Source organism: Tinamus guttatus, unplaced genomic scaffold (genome assembly GCF_059628265.1).
Source record: "Tinamus guttatus ecotype Peru unplaced genomic scaffold, ASM5962826v1 Tinamus_guttatus_pri_ptg000459l, whole genome shotgun sequence".
Lineage (NCBI taxonomy): Eukaryota > Metazoa > Chordata > Aves > Tinamiformes > Tinamidae > Tinamus > Tinamus guttatus.
Window position 1 is genome coordinate 4,901,554 of NW_028288993.1, and position 22,947 is coordinate 4,924,500.

Consider the following 22,947-nt stretch of genomic DNA (forward strand, 5'->3'; position numbering starts at 1 on the left):
CCCATTAGGTTGAACATGTCCTTCCTCCCATGAGAGCTGTTAAGCGATCCGTCTTGCAGAGGGGAGACAACCGTGGTCTCTCCATCTCCTTTAGAGTAACACACCGTTTCACTGCTCCTACAGCATACAGGTAACATGTTAGCCCATGATGATGTTCTGTACTCAAAAATGATACCTGGCCGTAAATATCCATCTCTCTGACTGGTCAGGCCACATTCATGGATCAAGCTGGGGGAAAAAAAAAAAAAAAGACTCCTAAAGACCTAATTTTAGAGCCTAAGCAGCTCTGAAGACAATGACCATTTTTTATTTTAAATAGTAATTTTCTGTGTTGTATTATAGTACTGCAACATTTGCAATCATCCCTCTCCATCACTCCTCCATCAGGATTTAACTCATATTTCCAGAACCTCTCTGTGTTTTCCAGAACTTCGTAACATCTCTGACTCAGGTCAATGACTTTTAAACTGAGGAAATGGTCACCTTCATTTTTCCTCTGTGCGCTGTTCATGCTGCTGGGAATGGGAGAGCAGAAATTCCTGGCTGGTTTCCATGACTCCAAAGACAGCACATTGCTTGTGTGAGGAGCCTTCCCAAATCATGCACCAGCCATGGCGAAGGCAGCTTGTGTCAGCAAAGATCATTCAAACGGAGCCACTTAGGACTCGATGGAGATAGGAGGCACTGCCAAGGCCCTGAGAGAGCAGAGGCAGAGACAGCCAACACACAGACAAATGAGGCCACATCAAAGATGTGCAGGATTCTCTTGGGGGAACACTTAACAGAATGCCCGGCAGTGATAGCAGTAGTGGCTTTTGCTTCCCTCCATCTCGAGATCCAGGGCTGTGTGACAAAGACCCTGAATGAGGGACCTTTCTCCTTTTTTGACCCCACAAAGAAATGCTTTTGGAAACAATACATTGCCCCCTTGGTTCACACGCCTGGAGATTTCCATTACCTCACGCCCTACATTTTCACAGAAGCACAGAAATAACTGGCAAGAGAACAAACATCCGTCAAGTCCCATGGAGAGGAAAGAAGTGCAAGTCGAGCTCCCTGGACAGATCCAGGGAGAGGGTCCACCCGCAGTGGGAGGCAGCAGGAGCACAGGGTAGAGGCGAGTGTGTCAGGGACACGAGGTGCACAACAACGGCCTTGCGGGAAGAGGGAGCTGGGAGTGTTGCCCTAGGAACTGGTCTCCTCATCAAGTCAACTCCAGCTGCTCAAACAGGCTGTTCTGCCCTGCTAGCAGAGGCGAAGATGCGTGGGCAAGGTCCATACCATTCCTGCAAGAGGAATGGCCAGAGGCTTCCCCAGAAACGGGGTTCACCTCTGTGAGTGCTGGATCCCCTCCAGCTCTCCTTCTTCATGGTGCTGTCACAGAAGGTTGGACATTCTTTCCAGAAAAGTGGGCGGTGATGCCAGAGAGCGAACGCATGCACAAGCACAGGGGCTTCAGAATGAGCTGATAGTGGCACAGAGTGGCGGAGCTGAACACCAGGAGTTCCTGTTGCAGGGGGCTGGCAAATCCCCCTGTGCAGAGGATGGCAGAGGGGCTTTCATAGATACTCATCGTGAGGAGCAGCAGCTCTCACCAGAGCCGAGCAGCGGTGCTGCTGCTTTTGTGGGATGGGACGTTTGTTAAGGGACACCAGAACGTCTCTCACAACATGCTGTGACTCAGACGATGCCCAGCCTCCTTGCTAATATCCAGGGGTGCCATTTCTCATTTCCCTCCTTGCTGGGCTGCTTTTGTCACCATAGATCCAGGTGTTCAGGCTTTGGGAGAGAAGGAACAACTCTACCACAGGGCTGCTCAGCACTGCCAAACAGCAGCGAGTCCTGAGGAGCTGCAAGAGCTGAGAGAGTTGTTCAGACCTTGCATTCAGCGTACAAAAATACAGTGCGCCAAGTTTCACATGAGCCGGTCCGTGCTATCTCTGTTACCCTCCTTCACACTGTATGTTTAATTTTGTGTTAAATTACAGTTCTTCAAACATGTTCCTTGTAGCATGTTGTAGTTTTCCACTGTAAGCAAGCCCTCTTCAGAAACCACCACCAAACTACTTGGAAAGCTCTCTGCACACAAAGCTGAACTTTTCAGTCCAGTAAACTCTCCTTAAGGCTAGCAGCAAAACCTTAGGGAAGCGTTCCTCACTTTCCCCAGGTACAAAGAGCCATTCTCTAGTCACAGTGAAGCTTGATTTACCAGTCTGGTGTGAAATGTCACTTGCAACATGAACCAACACAATAACTCAGCAGAATGCTAGGACAAAGGTGGGAGAAGCAGCATTATTTGGTCTCATGGAAAAAAAAAAAAAGAAAGAAAGAAAACCACCTCTGCTCGACCATGGTTTCAGAACGGTAGAGCCAGTGCCTCAAGCCACAGAGAAGCGGGCAGGGGCTGGGAGCAGCTCTCGGGGCTGCCTGCGGATGCTGTTCGAAACGATAGTGGGATTTACCCGGCTCGCATGAAGGCGGATGAGCGTGGCGGGTGCATCAAGCAGTGGCTACAACGGAGCAGAGGGGCAAGATGAGATTCTGCAATTTGCAAATAATGAGCATGTCCGTAGCCTTTTTTCACCTTTCCCTCTCCTCACGCATTAGGCACAATATCCACGTCCCAGACAATAAACCCCTTTCCAGTTTAGAGCTCCTCATCCCACTCTTCTGCCTTTGATTTGCCAGTAATTCAGCTTCCCTAACCCATATACAGTCTTTTACACCCACATATACAGCCTTTACAGTGGCACCTATAGGCTGTGCAGCTTCCAATGTTGCTTGCACCATGGAGAAACATTTAAACGCAGGGCTGAGCAGGAGTGTGCACTTTTAAAGCGCTGCGCGCATTAAATAACTCTATAACTCTCGAGATCCTTCGCTTGCAGTTTCCTTGACCCCGAAGACGTTGCCACCCCTCGCTTTCTCCTTCCGTTTGCTGGCAGCGCGCACAGCTCCGCGGGTCCCCGACACCCACCGACAGCAGAGGGTGCTCTCGGTGCTCCTTGAGCACTAAACCTGAGGAGCTGCTTCTCCTGCCAGCCAGAAAGAAAAGGGACCCTCAGCCGTGACCAGGAGGGACGGAGAGCACTATAAGCAGTAGCACAAACGCTGCTGAATCTTACACTAATGAGATACCCAAATCCAGGGTAAAATGGGCCATGTTTAGAAGGTGGTTTCTCCCGCTACACCAGCTGGCTGTGAGCAGCCTGCACCAGGTACCTCAGGCACAGTAGGAGACGCAGGTTTTGTCCACAGTCTGGATTAAACTTAGAATTTTACCAGCAGTGTGGAGGGAGGCCTGGCCTGGGTTGCTGAAGCCTACGTTTCTGCTATGTTGCTGGATGATGCTGAGGAAGACTCCTCTATCCCACCTGGTGCCCGCGTCCAAAGCTCCTCTGAGCTCCTCTGCGAAGGGCTCAGAGACCACTACAGGAGAGAGGGCTCTGCGTTAGGAACCGAAACCAGCTGGAACTGTCTCGTGCCAACACCCAACATGAAGAGGCTAAAGAGGAAAAAGAACGAGGGGTGACATGGCAGCCGGTGCTGTTGCAGTGCAAGGCAGATGCTCCCTCTCTGCTTGCCAGGACACGGCTGGTGGTCGGGGTGTCCGCAGCTGCGACGCTCCTAGTTGCCTAGACCTGGAGGAGGACCCCAAGGTCTGACTCCAGGAGTCACCTTTCACATGCAGCATCCGGCCCGGCCGGCACAGTGACCACCCCTGCACTGGAAACCCAGTGATCCTGCCCAGAGAAACCAAGTCCTGTGCAGAGCTCCCCAGGTAAGCAGGAGGAAATGCTGCAAATAAGCGGGAAGACTCAGGGCTGCTGCTGTTTGCTGGCTCCAGCACCAAACGAGAGCGCAGGGCCTGGTGATCTAGGAGAAAAACCCCAGTGCAGAAGCAGCAGTATCTCAGGTCCATGGCCTGAGAGCCTACAACATGTGCCAGGCTGCCTGCACTGAAGTCTCCTCTGCTCAAAGAAAAAGGCAGCGTCTCAGTCAAAAAGCAGGACGGCCACAGCAGCAAAGGAACAGCAAGGCCAAAGAGGAGCTCAGGACTGACCGACAGAGCAGCCGCCTCCGCGGACACGCGCGCAGCAGACCCTGGAAATCTCTGATCAGAAAGGCCCTGTGTGCCTGCAGCAACCCCTGCACCCACCTCGCTTCCCCCGTCTCTGACCTCATTTCTTTCTCCCGATGACTTTGTTCTCTGCTCCCTCTTCCCTTCCTGCTCCTGCGCGGCCCCTTCAAAGGAGCAGCAGGGGATCAGCTAGAGATACAGGCAGCAGAGATAGGGCAGCCCGGGGCTCTGCCTCGCATACCACAGCACGCAGCTCCGGCAAGCAGGAGAGTGTTGGGGACAGGAAGAGAAACCAGCAAAGAACTGAAAAGCAAACGCAGGAGAAGAGCAGAATTGATATATGACATAGAATCAAGTAGAATAGAATAGAATCATAGAATCATAGAATGCTTAAGGTTGGAAGGAACCTCTAGAGGTCATCCAGTCCAACCCCCCTGCAATGAAACAGTTGCAAAAAAGAAGGGAGAGCATGATGGAGAGTGCAGGCATCTTTACGACACTTTCGTGTGCCATAACCATCATGTTTAAGATTTTAAAAATTATTAAGACCAGACGGAAAGCACTGGGATGAACACCTAGGCAGGGGAGGCCATCCAGAGATATCCCTTTTTCATCCACATGCTGCAGCTCTAGTGACTAGCTTCACTCAGCCCCAGATGCCCTTGGAGGATGTTTAAACCACAGATCTTGACTGGGGTCTTAAGGCATCGGAACCAGCAGCTGAAAAATCACATGAAGCAATAGCAAAGAGTGCTGGATTTCTCTGTAAGTGGGGAAAGGAGAGAGCCTTCACGCAGTACGCAGAGGTCTCGACTGCAGCAAATCTAATCAAACAGTTGAAAGCTCTGTTGGGGATACAGCGAACCCTTCAGCACTTTTCCCCAGGTGCTGCGCAGCGATCCCAAGCAGCGGAGCCTGCGGCAGGCGATCCCGGCTGCTGTTCCAGGCTCAGGATCACGGCGTCCCTGCTGCCTGCATCGTCCCGCGGAGCCGGGACGTAGCCTCTTGCCAGCAGCTGGGAGCAGACAGAGCCGTCCCCGCAGCAGCTGCCGGGCGACCGGGACCGCGCGGAGAGACATTCCGATCGCGGACAGTAGCCGCGGGGCTCCGGGCAGACGAGCAGCTGCGAAGCACCCACCTCTCTGCTCCGCTTCAGCTGACCAGCACCTCTGGGACTCCGCTTGGAGCCGTGAAGACAAGGGACAGAACGTGCCTGCTTCTGTCTATTTTTATATCGCAGATCCATCTGCTCCTCGCCACAGCTGGCAAGGCTGAGGCTCAGCTTGGATTCTCCCAACAAAAGCCTCTTTATGGGGCATGGGAACCCCCCACCACCAGCAGCACCAGTTGGTTTGGACTGCCCAGGCAGAGGCTATTTTGGGCAGCACAGGTGGCTTCTCCACCTCCTTGCTGAGCGTGGGGATGGAGCCACCAGAACAGCCCGCCGTGCTGTCAAGGATGAAGCCCGAGCGTTGTGGAGGCTCTGGAGAGCCCACAGCAGCCGGGGGCACAGGGTGGGAAGCAGATACCAACAGGAGTTCAAGGAAGAGGTTTCAGAAGAGAGAAAGAGCAGAGTTTCCACCCATACAGAGGTCTCAAAACTGCTTTTGAGACAGAAGTGACATCCAGGTGGAGCAGAGCTAACCAAGGAGTCTCTGCCCTGAGGAAGGCCCTAACCCTGCCCCTCGACCCAAATCTTCCTTCCGCAGACCCTGTACCCTGGAGAGGACCCGTTGTGCTGCCTGGCCACAGCAGAGACCTGCTTTTCTCTCCCTTCCTCTCTGTCCAGGCAGTAACACTGTCCCTTACATGAGGACTAAACATCTGCTCGCTGCTGTTCCAGGCTCCCTTCCCCCCACCACACACGCTGAGCTCTCCCAGCCTCCTGATCCCTGGTATCTTACAGCATGGATGCTATTTCCTGTGTTTATTTTTCTTGTCTAGCTCACTAGCCTGGAGGGTCTCACCTGCTGGAAAGCTGCCATTACCGCTCCATCTGCAGCACTGACCAAAGCTTAGCAAAAAAAAAAAAAACAGCCTTAGGTCACTCGTGGCTTCCTTAGGACGCCTGGCTACCAGGAGAGGCCAAAGGCCAGCGGGAGAGCAGGTTCCTGTGCGTCTTACCTGGGAGCCGACAGCAGCTCTTCGGGAAGCAGCACAGGGACAATATTTGATGCACTGAGGTCCATCTGGCAGAGAGCACGACCAGGAAAACACCAGCTACGCTGCCACACGCACCGGGACCTCCCTTCGGAGGGAGCACCAACACGCGGAGCGCGGCCTCCTCCAGCCCTGATCCACGCACACGCACCGGCCTCGGCGTCACCCGCTGCCACTGACGAGGGCTAAGCTCCCCTGGGAGGACGGTGTGTCCGGCTCCGGGCTTCCCAGCAAACGCTGGTTGAAGGATCCTCCTGGGAGGGAATCACACGGAGGCTGCTGTTAGTACGGGGAGAGCTTGTGCAAAACATTACAGGAATGTTGTCACTGTTCTTTTAAAAGCCCAGGTAATGCTGAAGCACTGGAGGGGATGGACAGCCCAGCAACTTGGAAAAACATGTTGTGCTGCCCGGTCTCACGTACCGTAGGCATCTCTTGCAAATGGGACAGGTGGAAACTTGCACGGGGAATCCGTGGTCAGAGGCAGCAAGCAGTAAAGACCTGATTAAAAGCCTTGGTTGCCAAGGGTTGGCTCAGTCTGTAAGGAACAGAGATCTCGGGTTTAATGTCTTTGCAAATGAATGTTACATGGGTTAGTGCTGCAGACTGAAAGGCCTCAGTGCAAGTTAAGGATATTACTGTATATTTCCTCTGGAAGGAAATCAAAATGCTATTTCTCATGCATTCAGGGAGGACACAGCTGTAAAACAAACAGCTGACTCTCAGCCTTGGTCATGGCAGTGAGTTACCAATGGTGGGAGAGAAGACTCTCTGTTTTTCTAAAGCAACCTTTAGCATTTTGATCCTTTTGGAATTAGGGGATGAGCCTGAGGAGGGTCTGAGATTTTTTGTCTCCACCCCATTCTGTTAGTGCTTTTGGCCTGAATATAAAGACAGGCAGGAAGCACTTGGACTATTGGGTGACTTCCAGATGGCAGACACCTAGAAACTTGGCGAGCAGTTGTCCCTTACTTCAAGGTGCTGCGAATGCCTGTGGCCCAGCACCCTGGTGCTGGGTGCTCCCCCCATGAGGCTTTAAATCAGGCATGATCCTTGTGAATTAACTGCAGCTCCTTCCCTGGAGTGTCTCTGGGCTGGACATTCAACACCCGCCCTCCTCACCCCAGTGTCTCCTGGCTCTGTGGAGGAACTTCATAATCCAACATGTTGCCATCATGGAATGGCCTCAGTTTAGCGCGTGATTCCCAGCTGGCTCCGAAGGAGTCCTGCTTATCACAGCCCCTGTCACCACAGCTAGCTCAGGAAATTGAGTGCAATGGCTCTGCCCGAGGGTTAGCAGAAGAGATGGCATGACGAGGACTCACCCAGCAGCAGGCAAGACTCAGAGCTGCCATTCCTGGCGCCTGCAAAATCGGCCACATCCTCTGGAAGATGAAGAGTTTAACATCACAGGATCCGCTGGGCATGGCAGGACCGCTTGGAAGGCAGTGCGGAAGCAACGCTGCTCAGCGCTGACTTTGGTGCTTGCACGGGTAAGCAGTAACACGAACGAATGGAAGTCCTTCTCGCCCCAAGGTTCACACCATGGCGAGCAACATTCTCAGTCTGCCAGAGCTTTCTTCTCTTGCACAGCTGCAAAAGGCGGTATCAGCGTGGATCCAAAGTGACCTTCCTGCAGCCCGGAGCGGCAGGCCCGGAGCGCCAGGCCAGCGCACCTGCCTTGCAGGAGGCGTCAGCATCTGCCCCGGCTCAGCCCTTCAGCACACCTCCAAAATAGGAACTTGGCAAACGGAGCCAACGGAGTGCATTGCTAAGCAGAACATTCTGCTGAGTCCCGGCACCAGGACTGTGTGTTATAGGGCACTTGCCAATTCCTGAGTCAACTTTATTTATTATACACTGGAAAGGTCATGACGAATCTCAAAAGATAAAATCTGTGTCTGTCAAGCCGCCTTCCTTATTTTCATTGGCCCAGACCCTCATGTTCCACACCAACAATAACAGGACATGGGTTCAAGAGGCACCATGAGTGCAGCCTACCCTGAGAAGGCCCAGCCTTGTTTTGCATTCTTTGTAAAACCGACCCGGGCTGCTCAATTTGCTCTTCATTATGCGCTTTTGTTCGTGCTCCGGATGCAGTCGCCACACTGCGCAGTGCCCGTGTACCCACTGCCATCTCCAAGTGCAAGACATCCACCTAATGCCAATGCTGCAACTGCAGGTTCTCCAGCAAACAAGAGCATTCAACTCCATTTAGGAGAGACATCCTGAACTAACACCAGCCTAAACACATCCCTCTGACATCACTGACAGCTGGGTCAGCAGGATTGCCCATGCACACAGTTTCTTCACTGTAATCCTGAGCCATGATCTAATGTCTTAGGCATTTTTTTTGCCTAAAAAAATAGGCAAACCAAAAGCAGAGCTGCCGAGGCCTTGGGTAAGTCCTTGGCCACCACATCCTGAGTGGCTGCATCTCCAGAGCTGTCGGTGTCCAAGCTGTCACCTTTAGAGCGCACTCAGGGCTCTGCAGAAGTTGCAGTTACCTGCATTGCAGGTTGGGCATTTCCAAGAGCCACAGTTCCAGCTCCTGGCTTTAGAGCAACCTGCTCAGATCACAAACTGCAGATCTGCAGTCCAAATAACCTCCTCTTTACTCAGCTCATTCTGCACATGCAGAGTTCTGCTTCTGTTCCTTGCCTTCCATTTGCTGAAGAATCATGCTATTCCCAGCTGCAAACGTTGCTTAGATCATTTTCTATGATGCACTGCAAGAACTGCACTTCCTGAAATGACGTTCTGATTTTCTCAGATCTGAGGGGCACTTACCCATCGATCTGCATGATCTGAATAGCAACTAGATCTGGTCACACAGCAGAGAAAAGATGCTCGTGTAAGAGCAGTGCGTTACACAGCCAAGGCTCCTCTGACAGTCTCATCCACCAGGACATTTTTGAGGCAGCATCTCCGCTGCCCGGACGTGCCCTGTTGATCTCAGAACAGCTCTGAGGAGACCAGGAGGGCAGGCAGAAATACAGGTTCACATACAGTCCATATCCAGACTCCGAGTGGCAGCAGGACACATGGTCTAACTTCAGGGCATTTACTTGAGGGACCAGAGAGGTGGATCCGCGTGACTCAGAGCCAAGTCTCTCCCTCTCCCTCTTTGCTGTGAGGTCCAGAGCATCTCAAAAGATCCTGAGACCTTTTATTTCCCCAAAACATCTCCTGGACACTCATGATGTCTAAGAGCACTGCAGGGCAGCGCCGGGGGCGCTACCTGGGGGCAGAAGCAGGGAGGAAAATCCTGCTGAAGTTTCTTTTAGCCTTTAACGTTATTCAGCCTCAGCAGGGAGGACACCACCCTCCACTGCCCCGTCCAACTTCACGGGTTAGAAACACCACGTTTTTCCCTGCGCACTGCTGAGCTACAGCGTCCTCAGGCAGATCCCTGTCTCCAGCAAGAGCCTCGCAAGGTCTGCATTCCCTGCATGCCGAAGCCGAGGTGCGGATGTCCTGAGGTGGGATCTCCAGACGGTGCCGTGGACGCGGGAGCTCTTTGTTCTTTGCAGGCCTGGCCCTCGTCCCCGGGCGAGCAGGGCCATTGTTCGCACTCCTGCCACCCCCATTGTTCCCCAGCTCCTGCCCTTTGATGCTGCGGAACAAAACGCACAGTGTTTGCGAAGGGAGGGAAAAAGAAAAAGCTTTTCAGTTACACACTTGGTTGAACTGCTCGGGCACAGCTGCCCACGGAGCACCGGGCCCGGCCACCGAGTGGGGCCTCCGGCCTCACTGCAGAGCACCCTGGCGAGGGGACGGCCTGAGCTGAGGGTTATCTGGAGAACTTCCTCACCCCTTCCCAATTCAGAATGCTCCCGGATATAGAGATTTGTGCTCATCTCCACACACACGTTCAGGAGCTGCCAGCTGGAATGGTTTCCCACCGCACGCTGCCGGCGCTGCTCGGCCAGCCCCAGCAGCACCACAGCAGCATCGTGCCTCTCTGCCTCCGTTTCCAAACCACCTTGGCCGACCTCAGGCCAGGCCTGGCACGGCACCAACGGGGCTGCGTGTGGGGAGAGCCAGCGGCCTGGGGTGCTCCTCACAGCTCGCTGCTTCTGTAGCCAACCGGGAGCTTCCTCCGGGCCTCGCTGTGCAGCTCTCTGGAAGGAGCATCTATCTATGGAAAAAGCTAATAAAATAGTAAGACATCTGCAAAAAAATGGACGTCCAGCTGGACCTTCCAGCCCTGGGACAAAGGCACTCGCACTCTCTTTTATAAATATATTTTATTTTAATGCTTATTAAGAAATGTAACCAAGACAGACTCAGCAGCACCAGCAGCTCCTCACTGCCCAGCAGTCTGATGACTTCACAGCTATGAAAACTTCACAGATTCAAAAAAACAGAAAAACAAAACACAAAACAAAACCAAAAACTTTGGTCGACGTACTTTAAATACATTTGCATGCACAGGTTCTCCCGCCCCCTCCCCTCCCCTCCCACTGGTAACTGACAGAGGGAAACAACAACTATTTTCATGAAAACATTTAAATTAAAAGAGTGTTTTATAGTGCCAGCATGTGCAGCAGGGTGCTCATAGTGTCCTGGCTCACTGATGGCTGAGAGAACCACTGCTCAGAGCAGAGCGCAGGGAGGGGGGAAGCAAAAGACATTCACAGATCAACGGGTTCCAGGCTCGATCTCAACACGTCCTTGTGTGAACAGTGCCAGCAACCGGAACGAGAGCGGGAATTACATGGAACAGACAGCACCCAACCTGGGGATTCTGTCTGGCTGCTTCTGTTCACGTGTCAAACAAACCAGGAATAGCAAAAATCATAGCAGTTCCTCATGTGTTTTACTGCAAAGAAGGCCAAAAGCTCAGGGTTGGAAAGCTCCTTGGTCTGACTCAGAGTAGTTTGATGCCCAAAATAAAAGGGGAACAAGAGGTGACTATTAGGCAGCTAAGCTTAACAAAACCCCACTGGAGAGTCTCCACTTTTAACTCATCACAGCAAGTTCACCCTTCCCACAAAACATGGCTGTTTTTTTTAATTATTTTTAAGGATAAACCATAAATTGGTTTATTTTTGGGGCTTTATTTTTAGCGGTCTCATGTTCATGACACAGAAGGGCTTTGCTACACCTGGATATGCTCAGGAAGGGAGACAAAGCACCTTGCAAGGAGATAACCGGGAAGTTCCCCCTCTTCCTCGGTCACACACAGGCCGCAGACTTCTGCCTACACCAGGGCAAGGTTTCCTGTAGGCCGTGGCCCTAGGAAAGCCACAGCACTCCACGTACCTTCCTCCCAGTCCCTTCAGTTTTATGGCAGCCGCTCTCCCCTGAGCCCATCCGCACAATCCCCAAGCTTCCCCAGCACATTCCTGCCCTCCTGAAATCCTCCCAAACACCGATCCTGCGGATCCTCCTTCCCGCTGAAACTTGTCGTCTCACACCAGCACTCCAGCCTGCTACCACACCAGAGACCTTCTTATGCCCTCAGTGTCTCCTACAGCCTCTTTTCAAGGAACGATCAAGAGGTTCAAATGACTCCACGCAACTCCCAGGTCTACTGCAGCGACCACCAGCTGCAATCAGTGGCAAACCGTTTGTATCTCAAAATCATGATCCCTAAAAAACAAGATTCCAGAATTCTGCCTCAAAAGCTCACGCTCTCCCCGCCAACCGCTTTGGAAACACTTTCGGAAGGTCCACCTCAGACAGAAGTGTGCCAGAAGGCACAAAACACGTGGTGCACTTGGCCAACCCTTCCTTCCTGCAACTGCTAATTCCCTATAAACCCACTTACGCCCACCACACTCACTCCTACACACATCCCATGGGCCCTTCACACATCCTTTTCATTCTGAATCTCGATCACTACTACAGAAAGGGACTGGACACTCTTGGGGGTACTTCAAACAGCCACAGAAAAACTAATTTCAAGACATCTGGGAATTCAGTAATCTTGTATGGCAAACATTTTGGGCAGAAATGTTTTTCAGAGGAATTATCCCAAGTTCATCACATCAACACAGATCAATTCTATTCTTACGGCCACCAAGAAGCTGCCACAACTGAGCATGAAGCAGCTGAGGAAACAATAGAAAGCAACCAACCCACATCAGCTGTTGAAAGGCTGATGCAACGTCCCATAAAACATCCTTTTACAATGGCAACCAAAGCTCGGGGAGAGACACTTCTGCACTTGTGTGTGTTCCAGCACACGAGCGATGCTGGTATTTTCCCACACTTCTTTCCCTGCTCTGTTTCTTTGTGGACCTAATTGTTATTGACATGAATACCGGATGCAATCTTGTGTTATTCTTAGAAACGTTTCGGCTTCCAGCTGAGGCCCGATGAGATCAGACCCCCTTTTTCCTGCCTCAAATGTGCTGCTGTTACAGGAGGTCAGAGGAGAGACCCCTCAACCAACCTACAGAAACATTCCATGCGGAGCGACCAAGAGCAACAAGATCCAAGTCGCCCTACAGAGGAACTACCTACGATGACGGTTCCAGGAAGGGTTTAGTGTGTTACTGCTGCTGGAGTGATAATCCACTGCTCCGACGTCAGCCTGCATGGAAGAGTCACGCCAAGAAAGCGGCAATTCAGTTGAACTGTGAAGTCTATTGTTCTAAGTCCTTAGGTTCCTGCCTACATGAACTCGTCTTTCTGGTAAATACCATCTTTCTTGTCTTTCTGATGAAGATTATGGCAGTGACCACATCTTTTTATACATCTCAAAATAAGCTTTGTGCTAGCCTGAGGCTATTTCATCCTTAAATACTTTCAGCAATTATGAACCATTTCCCACCTTCATCCAGGGAGACGGGCAAAAATAAAGTTATTTTCATTTTAATAGTTTGCGATACTTAAAATACATGTGGACAGAGAACACACAAATCTAATCTGCTGCTGTTCCTGAATTATTAAAACCCAGTTCCCCTCTCCTTTCTGAAAATGACTCTGATTTGAGTTTTGAACTGTTCAGGAAGACTCAGTGTTGAGGGCTGATCCCTCTGATTTTAAGCTAGGGAAGGCTCTCCAGATCTTTGGAGCTACCACACTTGGAGCTTTCCAGTGGGATCATTTCTGCCTGCCTCCAGGTCCAGGATGGTGGTTTTGGACATAATACTGGAATCTTTTTCTGGAAACAAAGACTTAGGGTAGGATATGAGCTGCTGTGGCTCTCTGCTGTCCTTGTGCTACCAGGCTTCATAAATGACCGAGTAAAACATCAACCAAGCTGCTGTAAAACTTCTCTCCAACAGACCACATCAGTGCACGCCCTCAGTGCAGCATGGATTTACAGCTCTGTCTTACATGGACACACTGATGTGGTTTCTAAGTGGACTGCCACTAGCAGCGGTGCCTTCCAGCTCCCCAAAGCAGGAGCATCTTCTCACTAGACAGCACCTCAGCTCTGTTGGGCATCAGAAGGTCTCTGCACTGCAGCAACACATGGGGTGTCGCAGTAAAGCACATCAGGCATCAACTGAAACTGGGAACATTGAGCACTCAGGGAATGGATGTGAGCCCTTGCCCAGCTTTTATAACTTAACATTAAGTAATCTGGTCAAGACAGGGGAAAAAGAAACAAACAAAATCTGAGGAACCTGTTAAAGTTCAAGTTGAAAAACACAAACTGAAAACCAAATGCCATGGTTGAAGGTATTCAAAGTCCCCATTGGGTAGGTTCCCTCCTTCTCCAGGAAGCCGTTGGCATCCTCCCTGGCCAACAGGAGTTGCTCCCCTCTTCAGGTTGCGGAGGGCCAAAGCACTGACCGGCCTCTCCCTGCTGCTCTTTGCGCTCAGTGAATATTCCAGCCGTGCTTTTGTTTCTCTCAGTACTGACAGGAAAACCAACGTACAGCCACGGACACGCAGTACACGTAATGTCACAGCATGCCCTGCATCAACAGAGTCCTCCCAGTGCTGAACTTGGAATCCATCTCTGACCGGGGCACTGCTCCTGGTGACAGCTCTTTGATGGGCAACGTGCCCCTTCCTCCTGCAGTCCATTTCAGTGGCCTCTTGGCTTTTCTCCAGTCTAGTATTTAGGATCTTCCCAACAGTCCTGGGTAGGGACACCTTTCTCCATAGCATTCTTTATACAAACATCTCCCCTCCAGCCCCCAGCCTCCCTTTCTGCCACAGCAGAGGCCACCAATGGGAAAAAAAGAAAAAAAAAGAAAAGTAATTCAACCAGGAAGACTTTGCAAGAGTCATCAAGAAACATCAGATGCTGCAAAGGCTGTGCTTTCTAGATCTGAGTAAGAGACATGGGCATCAATTAGCTCTTCACCATGAAGCTCCCTGTTCACACACACATCTGAGAGAATCCCATTTTTGCAGGAATGTGGAAGATGCCCGTTTGTCTCCAGGTCCAGAGCATTTCCATTCTGGTGCCATTCCAAGGCTGCTTTGCATTTGCTTAAGTCCTGCTTCTCGGGATCCCTGTGGATCTCCCCGTTGGTGTACACCTCTAACGCGTACTCACCGAATCGTATGCTGGCGTTCTCCCCATCCCCGCCGTGCGTGGAAGTCCTGGAGCTGGCTGCTCCCGCCTTGAACGGCTCCTTCCGGCCCAGGATGTGCTGGCTGATGATTTTACGGAAGGTGTGACGGAACTCCCTGATCCGGTAGGCGTAAATCAGAGGATTTACGACGGAGTTGGCATGAGATAAGATAATGGCCAGGTACATCAGCCAAAGGGGAGCTCGGGCACAGTCTGGGCAAAAAAGGGTAAAACAGTTAATAATATGTAGGGGAAGCCAGCAGATTGCAAACAACCCAACAATGATGGCTAAAGACTTGGCCGCATGGACCTCCTTCTGCAAAGTGGAGCGCGAGCGTTCCCCATGCACCATCTTGTTCTCCATCTGCTTGAGCTGTCGTCGGGCTGCCATGAAGATTTTCAAGTAGATACCAAACATAAGGAGGAGAGGCAACAACACACAGGCAAAGAAGTTGTAGTAGACCATGTATTCCATGGTGACCACAGCCTCAAAGAGACACACCACCATGCTGTTACTGCAGTTGATGGGAGAGGACTTATTGGCTCCCTGCTCTTCAAGCTGCGCGCGCTTGTGCCACCCAAGCATGGGTGTCAGGCCGATGATGAACGATAACACCCAGCAGATCGCAATGATTCCTTTGGCTCGAGAGCCAGTCACCAAGCCATTGTACCTGCAAAGCAGAGGAGACCAGAATTACTACAGGATCACTGGATGAACCCCCAACACCTAAACAATTTGCCAGCCTCCCAGAAGGCAGAAGAGAGTGAGAAAGGCTCCTTCTTCTTCACATGAGCCCTTGAACGGCCATGCAGAAGCCCCCCAAGCCAGCTGAGCACCGCAAGGACTCGGCGGTGACGTTGCCTGCCCCCTGCTTCCCTCCTCTCTTCCATGGACAACACGCAGAGGACGGAAAAGCAGGGAAATGAGCACGGTTTTCATCTGCCTTCTCTCTCCCCTTGCTCATATGTATGAATCCTGGACCTGCAGCAGCACCAGGCTTCCTTTGGCCAGCAAAGCCCTCCAGCCCAGCCCGGCCATGCTGACTCCAGGCCTTTCTCAGGAGGAGGAATTGGGCTGAGGACAAGCTCTGACTGCAGGAATGCTGTGGGCTGCACTGCACACACTCAAGGACACCTCAGTGGGGAAGGTATTGATGTGCCCGGCTCAAACCAGTGCTCCTGGTAATAAATCTTCTCAAATATTTTGAAAGAGACAATAAGCAACATGGTAGAAACCTGACAGTGCAGCCAAGGACCTTTGTTTGTTTGAAATATCAGCCAGTTCCCAAGGCCTCACAGGTTACTACGAGTGCTGAGCTGACTCCACCAGTTCTGCTCTCAGAAAATGTAAATCAGGGCAGCAGTTTAACATTTCAATGCAATTTCCTTTCCTTGGTAACACTTTTCATGGAAAATAGATGGCTGCATTCCCACATTGTCCAACACAGGTCCCACACTGTACTTGACCCCGTGTGTCTGCTCGGACGGCGGTAGGTTTGGGCTCCCTCTGTTTACCTGATGTTCCTTCTCCCTTTGTCCACATCTCAAATTCTTTCAGCAAACATAAAAAAAAAATCCAACAAGCTATGGAAATTTCTCCCTCTCTCAATGAAGTATTTAATCCCCTGGGTTTATGCTGCTATCCTAGTGCAAGCTGAAGACAGGGGGAGAGAGATGCTGCTTTCTCCAGGCACGGAACAGAATGGAGATCCTGCACATGCTTTAAATCCCAGCTGATGGGTCTTGGAAGGAAACTGCCTCTACACAAGAATTGGCAGGTCTGAGTCTCCCCTCCTGAATTGCATTTCAAAGGCAGAAAAGAGGGAGTTAAGGGAGGCAAGCACACAGTTCCTGGCACCCAAAATACTCTGAAATCCCCTTTCTGCAGATTCAGGGAAGAATTCAGCTGGTCCTGGGAGATATTTTTTTTCCCAGCAAGCGGTGCATCCTGCTGAAGGCCTGGAGGTGGCCTGAGGGTACTGTGTGAAGGGTCGAGGGGGAGCTGCTTCCAGTCAGACCTCAGCAACAGAGCAAAACAGCATCTGCACTTGAGAAGTGCACCGAGGGAGCAGGAGAGTGGCCAAAGGCCCTCGAAGCTTGAAAAAAGCCCGAAGGCCTGGAACTGGCTACATCTTTGTCAGAGGAATTTTGAAATCGTACAGCTGTTATCCCACGACTAGAGATGTCCCTTCCACTAAAAATACATTTATTACTGCTCCAGGCAAACACCCCCCTGCTTCTCTCTCCCTCTTGGCCTCCGGGGATTCCCAGACAACAAAACTTTACAGGGCTCTGGAGCAGTGCTGGACCCCAGCAGACTCCTGCTCTCTTCCTGCAGTGTATTTTGCCAGCAGAGGTGATTACCAACCTCTCGTGTATGTGTTTCCATAATGCACAGGATTGCCAAGGGTCACAGCGTCTTGTGCTACCGTGTGTGGCATCCCCTTCACGCTGGCCAGGCACCTATTGGGAAACATCCATTCACTGGGGAGGTCCCCCCTGCGATGCTGGCTGACTTGGTTGAGGTAGGGTTACTGTCCAGACAGATGTTTCTGGATTTACTCTTTCTTTCCACCTAGAAATGTCACCAGGCTGGCACCGAAGGTTCAGTGCATCTGTCTAGGCATATTCTGAGGCTCGCAGCAGCCATGTCAAAGCTACAGTCTGTCTTCCCAGCGCTAAACAGCTCTGCACGATAAGTTCAGGGCTTCTAGGAAACACTCCGTTTAGCGTGAGCTGGTGGCACCTGTGCAGGGGATGCAGCCTGCTGAAAAGAGCTGGTTTCACCTGCAGTCCATGTGCTGCATAGTCAGCGGGTGACTTTGTCGTGTGTCTGACGTGTCCAGACAGCACCGGATTGCCCGTGCACAGGCAGCGCCTGCGCTTCCAGGAAATACTGGGCTTGCTGCACAAATAATGACTTTTACTCATGAAAACCCAGACACAAATAAAGAACATTAGTGCAGAGCGCAGACACGCACAAGGTGGGGTTGGCTGAAGGGATGTGGGTGCCTGACTCCTCCAGAAAACCAAGCCCAGTTTTGCAAGCACATAAAGAAAGTGGATGCCTTCCTCAAAAAATTTTCTTCAGCATCTTGAGAACAGACAACAACAAGACTCACCCAGGAACTCTGCCTGCCTTGCTGCTCTCCCAGCCATAGACCGGCACGCTGCCCTTGGGAGAGCAGCCACGCTCGGGGAACGCACACCCCATCCACGCAGCCTACAGCGGTTTGGCCAAGGACGTGACTCTTCTGGATCCCTGGCCTACGCTCTGTGTCATCAAGATAATGATCCTGCAGAAGGACCGCACTGGTTTAATAAACATCAGCTATCAAGCTGGGTGGAAGCTGAAATGAGAACCACAAGGTCCGTACGTAGAGGATGAAATCCTTCCATACACTGCATGATCTGTCACTGACCCAACTTATCTTCACCAACCATCCATGGTATCCAACCAGCCAGGCTGCTGGTCTTCCAAACCCACCTCACTGCACACCTTGGCCAGATGGCCCTGCCATGCTCAGAGCTGCTGTGACTGCACGTGTTCTCTGTTGAGACACGTGGCCTTCATTCCCATTCCAGCAGCCTCAGTGGTTTTTACCAACTTGCTATGAAACATTATTCATCCTCCCAACAGCCCGGGCCTCCGAGAGCTGCAGTCACAGAGGGCAGGACAGAAGGAGCATTTTGTATCCCTATTACACACATCTGGAAATGAGACATCAACACAATTCCAGATCATTCAGAAAAACTTCTGGCAGAGCAAGAAACCCAGATCTTCTTGTGCAATGCCTGGACAGCCCTTTCCCAAACTCATTCAATAAACCTTCTCTCCTTTTATCAGAGCAAACAGACACTAGTGCTCAACTACGCTGTGCAGGGAGGGCAGGGTGGGCTCCCACAGATGGGCACCTATCTCTCAAAGGCAGATGTCACGACTGTGAGCAGAGACCACTCCCCTGCACGCTTCCATAGCCTGGCCTGTGGTTTTCAAAGGAGGAAGCAAATTACTCTCCTTTCATATTAGGATGAATCTGCTCATAATATGTGAGACAAAAATGAGCACCTGTAGGTAATGTCTGTCCTAAGGTCAAAAGTTTTATGGAAAGCAGGATACAAAAGCAATCCAGATGTCTCTCAAGATGCCAATAAAATATCATTTGTTCAGCGTTTTCATACATCTCCATTCTTCCCATCCCAGATTCAGAGATGCAAGTTGTGCCCAGCTCCCCTAGGCTCTGGCAAAAAAGCAACCTGTCATCTCAAAGCCAACTCAGAGTTGCAATTTTAATCACTGTCAGATGGCTGAATGTGGCCTCATGCTCCAAGCATTAGGGAGCTGCATCTTAGCAGTGCTTTCCAGAGAAGCATCCCAGTACCTTGGGCAGTCAATCACCTCTCAAGCAACTTTCATCAGAGGAAAAGATCTGCACTCCAGCAAGTTCACGTAGTTGGCACCAAGTGGCATGCACAGGGATTCATTCTGCAGGTGAACACCTAAAGCCAGCAGTAACCTGATAAAACTTTTCCGTTTGGCTGCAGGAAGAAAAACTTCCCTCTTTGCAGTGCATCCAGCGTACCTGCCCTTCACTGCAGGAATACTTTTACCACAAATGCATGCACAAGAGCTTGCAGCTGGGCACTGTGCCTTGGAGCAGTTGTTGGCACTGAAGAGCCTGGAAAGTGACAATTTTTCTTGGCTCATGACTTCATCCTGGAGCTCAGACTCCAGCCAGTTTTATTTAGAACACCCAGGGGGTTCGTATCAGTGAGCGCAGGATTTCAGGCACCTGCCATGCTCCAGAGACAGTTTGCTTTTAATCCTAGACCAAAAAATGGCTGGGCTCACTTCCTCGGGAATGCTGCACTGCCACTCTCAGCATTACAATTATATAAAGTCTGGCAGGATGTGTTGTCAGTCCCTAAACTCCAGGCAAAATTCAGCCAAAGGTCTTACAAACTTTTGGAAAGTTTATCGTATTCTGCATAATGTTATAATCTCTTTAAAAAGTGGAAAACACAAGACATTCCCAATCAAAATGTAGCAAAAATTATTTTTATGTATTTTTAAATTTTACCTGTGATTTTTCTCATTGCAATTTCGGAGGGATGGTCTTGTATGCACAGAAAAATTGTTCCAAAGGTAACTCTAACTTTGTACTGAGGTATTCAAAAAGAAGCAGTATCAGAAATCTCATTCTTCAGCCTCCTTCATATAGTCTCCTTCACATATAATTTGTATGTGTTGGAACTCATACGTGTAACCACATCCACCCAGACGTTTCCTTCTTTTAGGACAAATCAGAAATGAAACCATCAAAAAGAAAGAGAAGAAGAAGAAAAAAATAGGTTTAGGTCTCTGTTTTCTTCTAGGATACATGAAGGATGTCTGTTTGTTTAAGAAACTTTATCTAATGACCATTAGGAGTGCCTTAGCTGTTACCTTCCTCATCCTCTCAGATATTAAAGGATGGGGCGAAAACGTTACATCTTTAGTGGTATAACTTTCCTTCCAATCATTCGACACATTTTTGAGGCAACCAGATACTAAAAAAATGAGGAGATGAACAGTCTGAATCCTATCACATTTCAGGTAATCAGCTTTCACCTCCTCAGCATGTCTGAGATCAGAAACCTGATGTTTATTCAGCCATGGAGAAGACAGAGCGGGTGAGTTGTGCGTTCCTGCTGTGGAAGGACAAGCTGGCAGGGACAAGAAGTGGGGAAGCCGAGGATGTACCTGGGGGTTCCTGCGTCCAATCAACTCCAGGGTTTCTGGGGTAGAAGAGGGTGTGTTTTGTTTTTTCAAAACAAAAGAGTGAAACAGGTAAAATACTCAACACTGGTGAACTCAGACTTTTCTGAGAGAGTTTTTACTTTGGCTTATTCCAGGAAATTAAAGTCTCAAGGCAATATAACTACAGCAATGCCAAAAAAGGGGCAGAAATCCAAATTTTTAAAATCCTTTTCCTTTAAAGTCATCTTCTAACAATATGAATGCTTAAATTGTCAGCAAAAGCTTCCAAAGTTAACTCAGAGGAGATGAATTACAGACATCAGACATTTTCAAAATCAATTCAAAGGCAAGCTCCCGAGCACAACCCTACATATGTCTCTTTGTACCGTTCATCATTATATTGGCATTAAAAATGTCTGCTTGGTAGAACTGTAGAAAAGTGGGGGCAGCCCAAATTTAGAGGTAGTAATATTGACAGTTTAGGGTTTGTTTTGTTTTTCTGCAGTGGCCTGGAATGGTTCCTCCCTGCAGCTACAGCAGGAGCAGAGGCTGTAGCACTTAGGGATGTAGGTTGGGGAACTCGCTATTAAGAGTAAAGCTTCGGGAGATCAGGCTCGCTGAAAATGGTCCATATGGAAAGGTCACTGCCCAGCTCCAGAGGGAAGAATGTTCGCTGTTTTTGCACGTGAGGGTTTTTTTTTTGCTACAAAAACTGCTGGATAACCAAAATATTAACCAGAGACAAAACGGAGCCGCAGAGGGCAGCACGAGGGATTCAGCCTCCGCACGAGTGCGAATGTCCCAAAACCGGCACTCAAGTGCCAGAGAACCGGAAGGTTGTTCGCTCCCGGTCGGGGCCGCGTCGCCGGGCGGCACAGCAGGAAGGGAGTCTCTCCACACGCGAGGCCCGCGGCGCCCTCCTCAGCAGCACGGGGCGCCAGGGCCTCCTCTGCTCCGCCGACCTCTCCCGAGGCTTCCTCGGCAGCCTCAAAGCTCGCGGGGGGCATCACCACAACACGTTCAGCTCGGACATGGTGCACCCCATGGCAGCTGTACCCCCGGCTGGATAGATCCATCCTGTCAGTGAGCTCCGAATGGAGTCGCAGCCCCACGTGTGCGGCTGAACTTCCCCTTGACCCACATTAGCCCCCTGCTCACACACAAAGCAGCCCCTACTACCCTCAGCTTTTGAGCTCTGTTACTCAAATTGTGTTTTCCTCCTCTGAGCTCCAAGCTAGAGACCACAGCCAAACCACCCTTGGGGGCTGGAGAGGGGACAGCCTCAGCCTTGATCCAATACACGCTTTGCTTCCAGGGCCAGTGCCTACACTAGTCCAGCTCCTCCTGGACGTTTCCTTAAAACTGCTTCTGCTCTTGCCTTTAATGGATTCCCCCAGAGAAGACACCCAGGCCCTCTCTCCGCAGCCCTGCTCCTGTGGTGGCCGCACAGAGCCCCGCTCTTCCCAAGGGGATGGAGGCCAGCTCTGCTCAGCCCCTTCCTCCCCAGTCTCACCCACAGCAGTGCTCGGCTCTCCCGCAGCAATCCCGCTACTGCCATTCCATGGGAAGGCGCAACACCGCTCCGAGGCATCACCTGCACGATGCCACAGGCGCACGCACTGTGAGGACGGAGGAGAATGGGCAAAGACAGGCCCTGAAGATCCAGCAGCCAGGGCAGTTTTCAAGACCCTGAAAAGTGTTTTTCCAATTACAAGGAATTAAATGTTTAACAATCCCTGCTCTCAGCTCATCTGATCTGGTGCTTTCACTGGCAACCATCCCTCACCAAGACCCCCCTTCTCCCCCAACCCGGCTGGCCTCACCTGAGGGGGATGCGGATCGCAATGATTCGGTCAATGGCGATAGCGAGGAGGCTGAAGATTGAGCTCTGCGTCAGGACCAGGACGAAGCAGGCAATGAAAAGGCAGCCGTAGAAGAAGGCACAGAAGCCAGTGCTGATGGTGATGGCGAAGGGGATGGCCAGCACACCCACTGCAATGTCAGCAGCGGCCAGCGACACCACGAAGTAGTTGGTGACGTTCTGCAGGTTGCTATTCAAATAGACCGCCCAGCAGACCAGGATGTTGCCCAAGATGGCCAGCACGGCAATGACCAGTTCCAAGACGATGTAAGCTACGTCTGAGAGGAAGTCTTCCTTCCCATGTACTAGCATGGTGAGAGTGACCAGGCCAAAGCGAGAACGTGCCAGAAAAGCTCAGCGTTCATATCTGCAGAGCACTGAACAGCCAAGACACCTCAAAGCTGCCGGGGGTCCGAGGAGCGCTCACGCGGCGGCCAGCTTGCAAGGGTGCTTCACAAACACTCTTTTCTCCCCATGGCAGTTCAGGAGCTTTACAGCAACAGGTGTAAAGAGAAAAAACTTGGCTTGCCAGCTCCAGCAAAGTGGATTAACCAGGTGCAGAAGGATTCACCGAACTCCAGCAGACAGGGTCCCCGAAGAGTAGCTCACGCAGACAG

General features: G+C 51.0%; 1 protein-coding gene across 1 annotated transcript; it reads right to left on the reverse strand.

Moving 5' to 3' along the window:
* Positions 1-14,206: 14,206 nt before the first annotated feature.
* ADORA2A (adenosine A2a receptor) lies at positions 14,207-22,747 on the reverse strand. Its single transcript, XM_010217405.2, has 2 exons — positions 22,293-22,747; positions 14,207-15,400 (listed from the first exon to the last, which is right to left on the reverse strand). Exons 1-2 carry the CDS (start codon positions 22,640-22,642, stop codon positions 14,440-14,442), a joined length of 1,311 nt encoding a protein of 436 aa, XP_010215707.1. The 5' UTR covers positions 22,643-22,747; the 3' UTR covers positions 14,207-14,439.
* Positions 22,748-22,947: the final 200 nt, after the last annotated feature.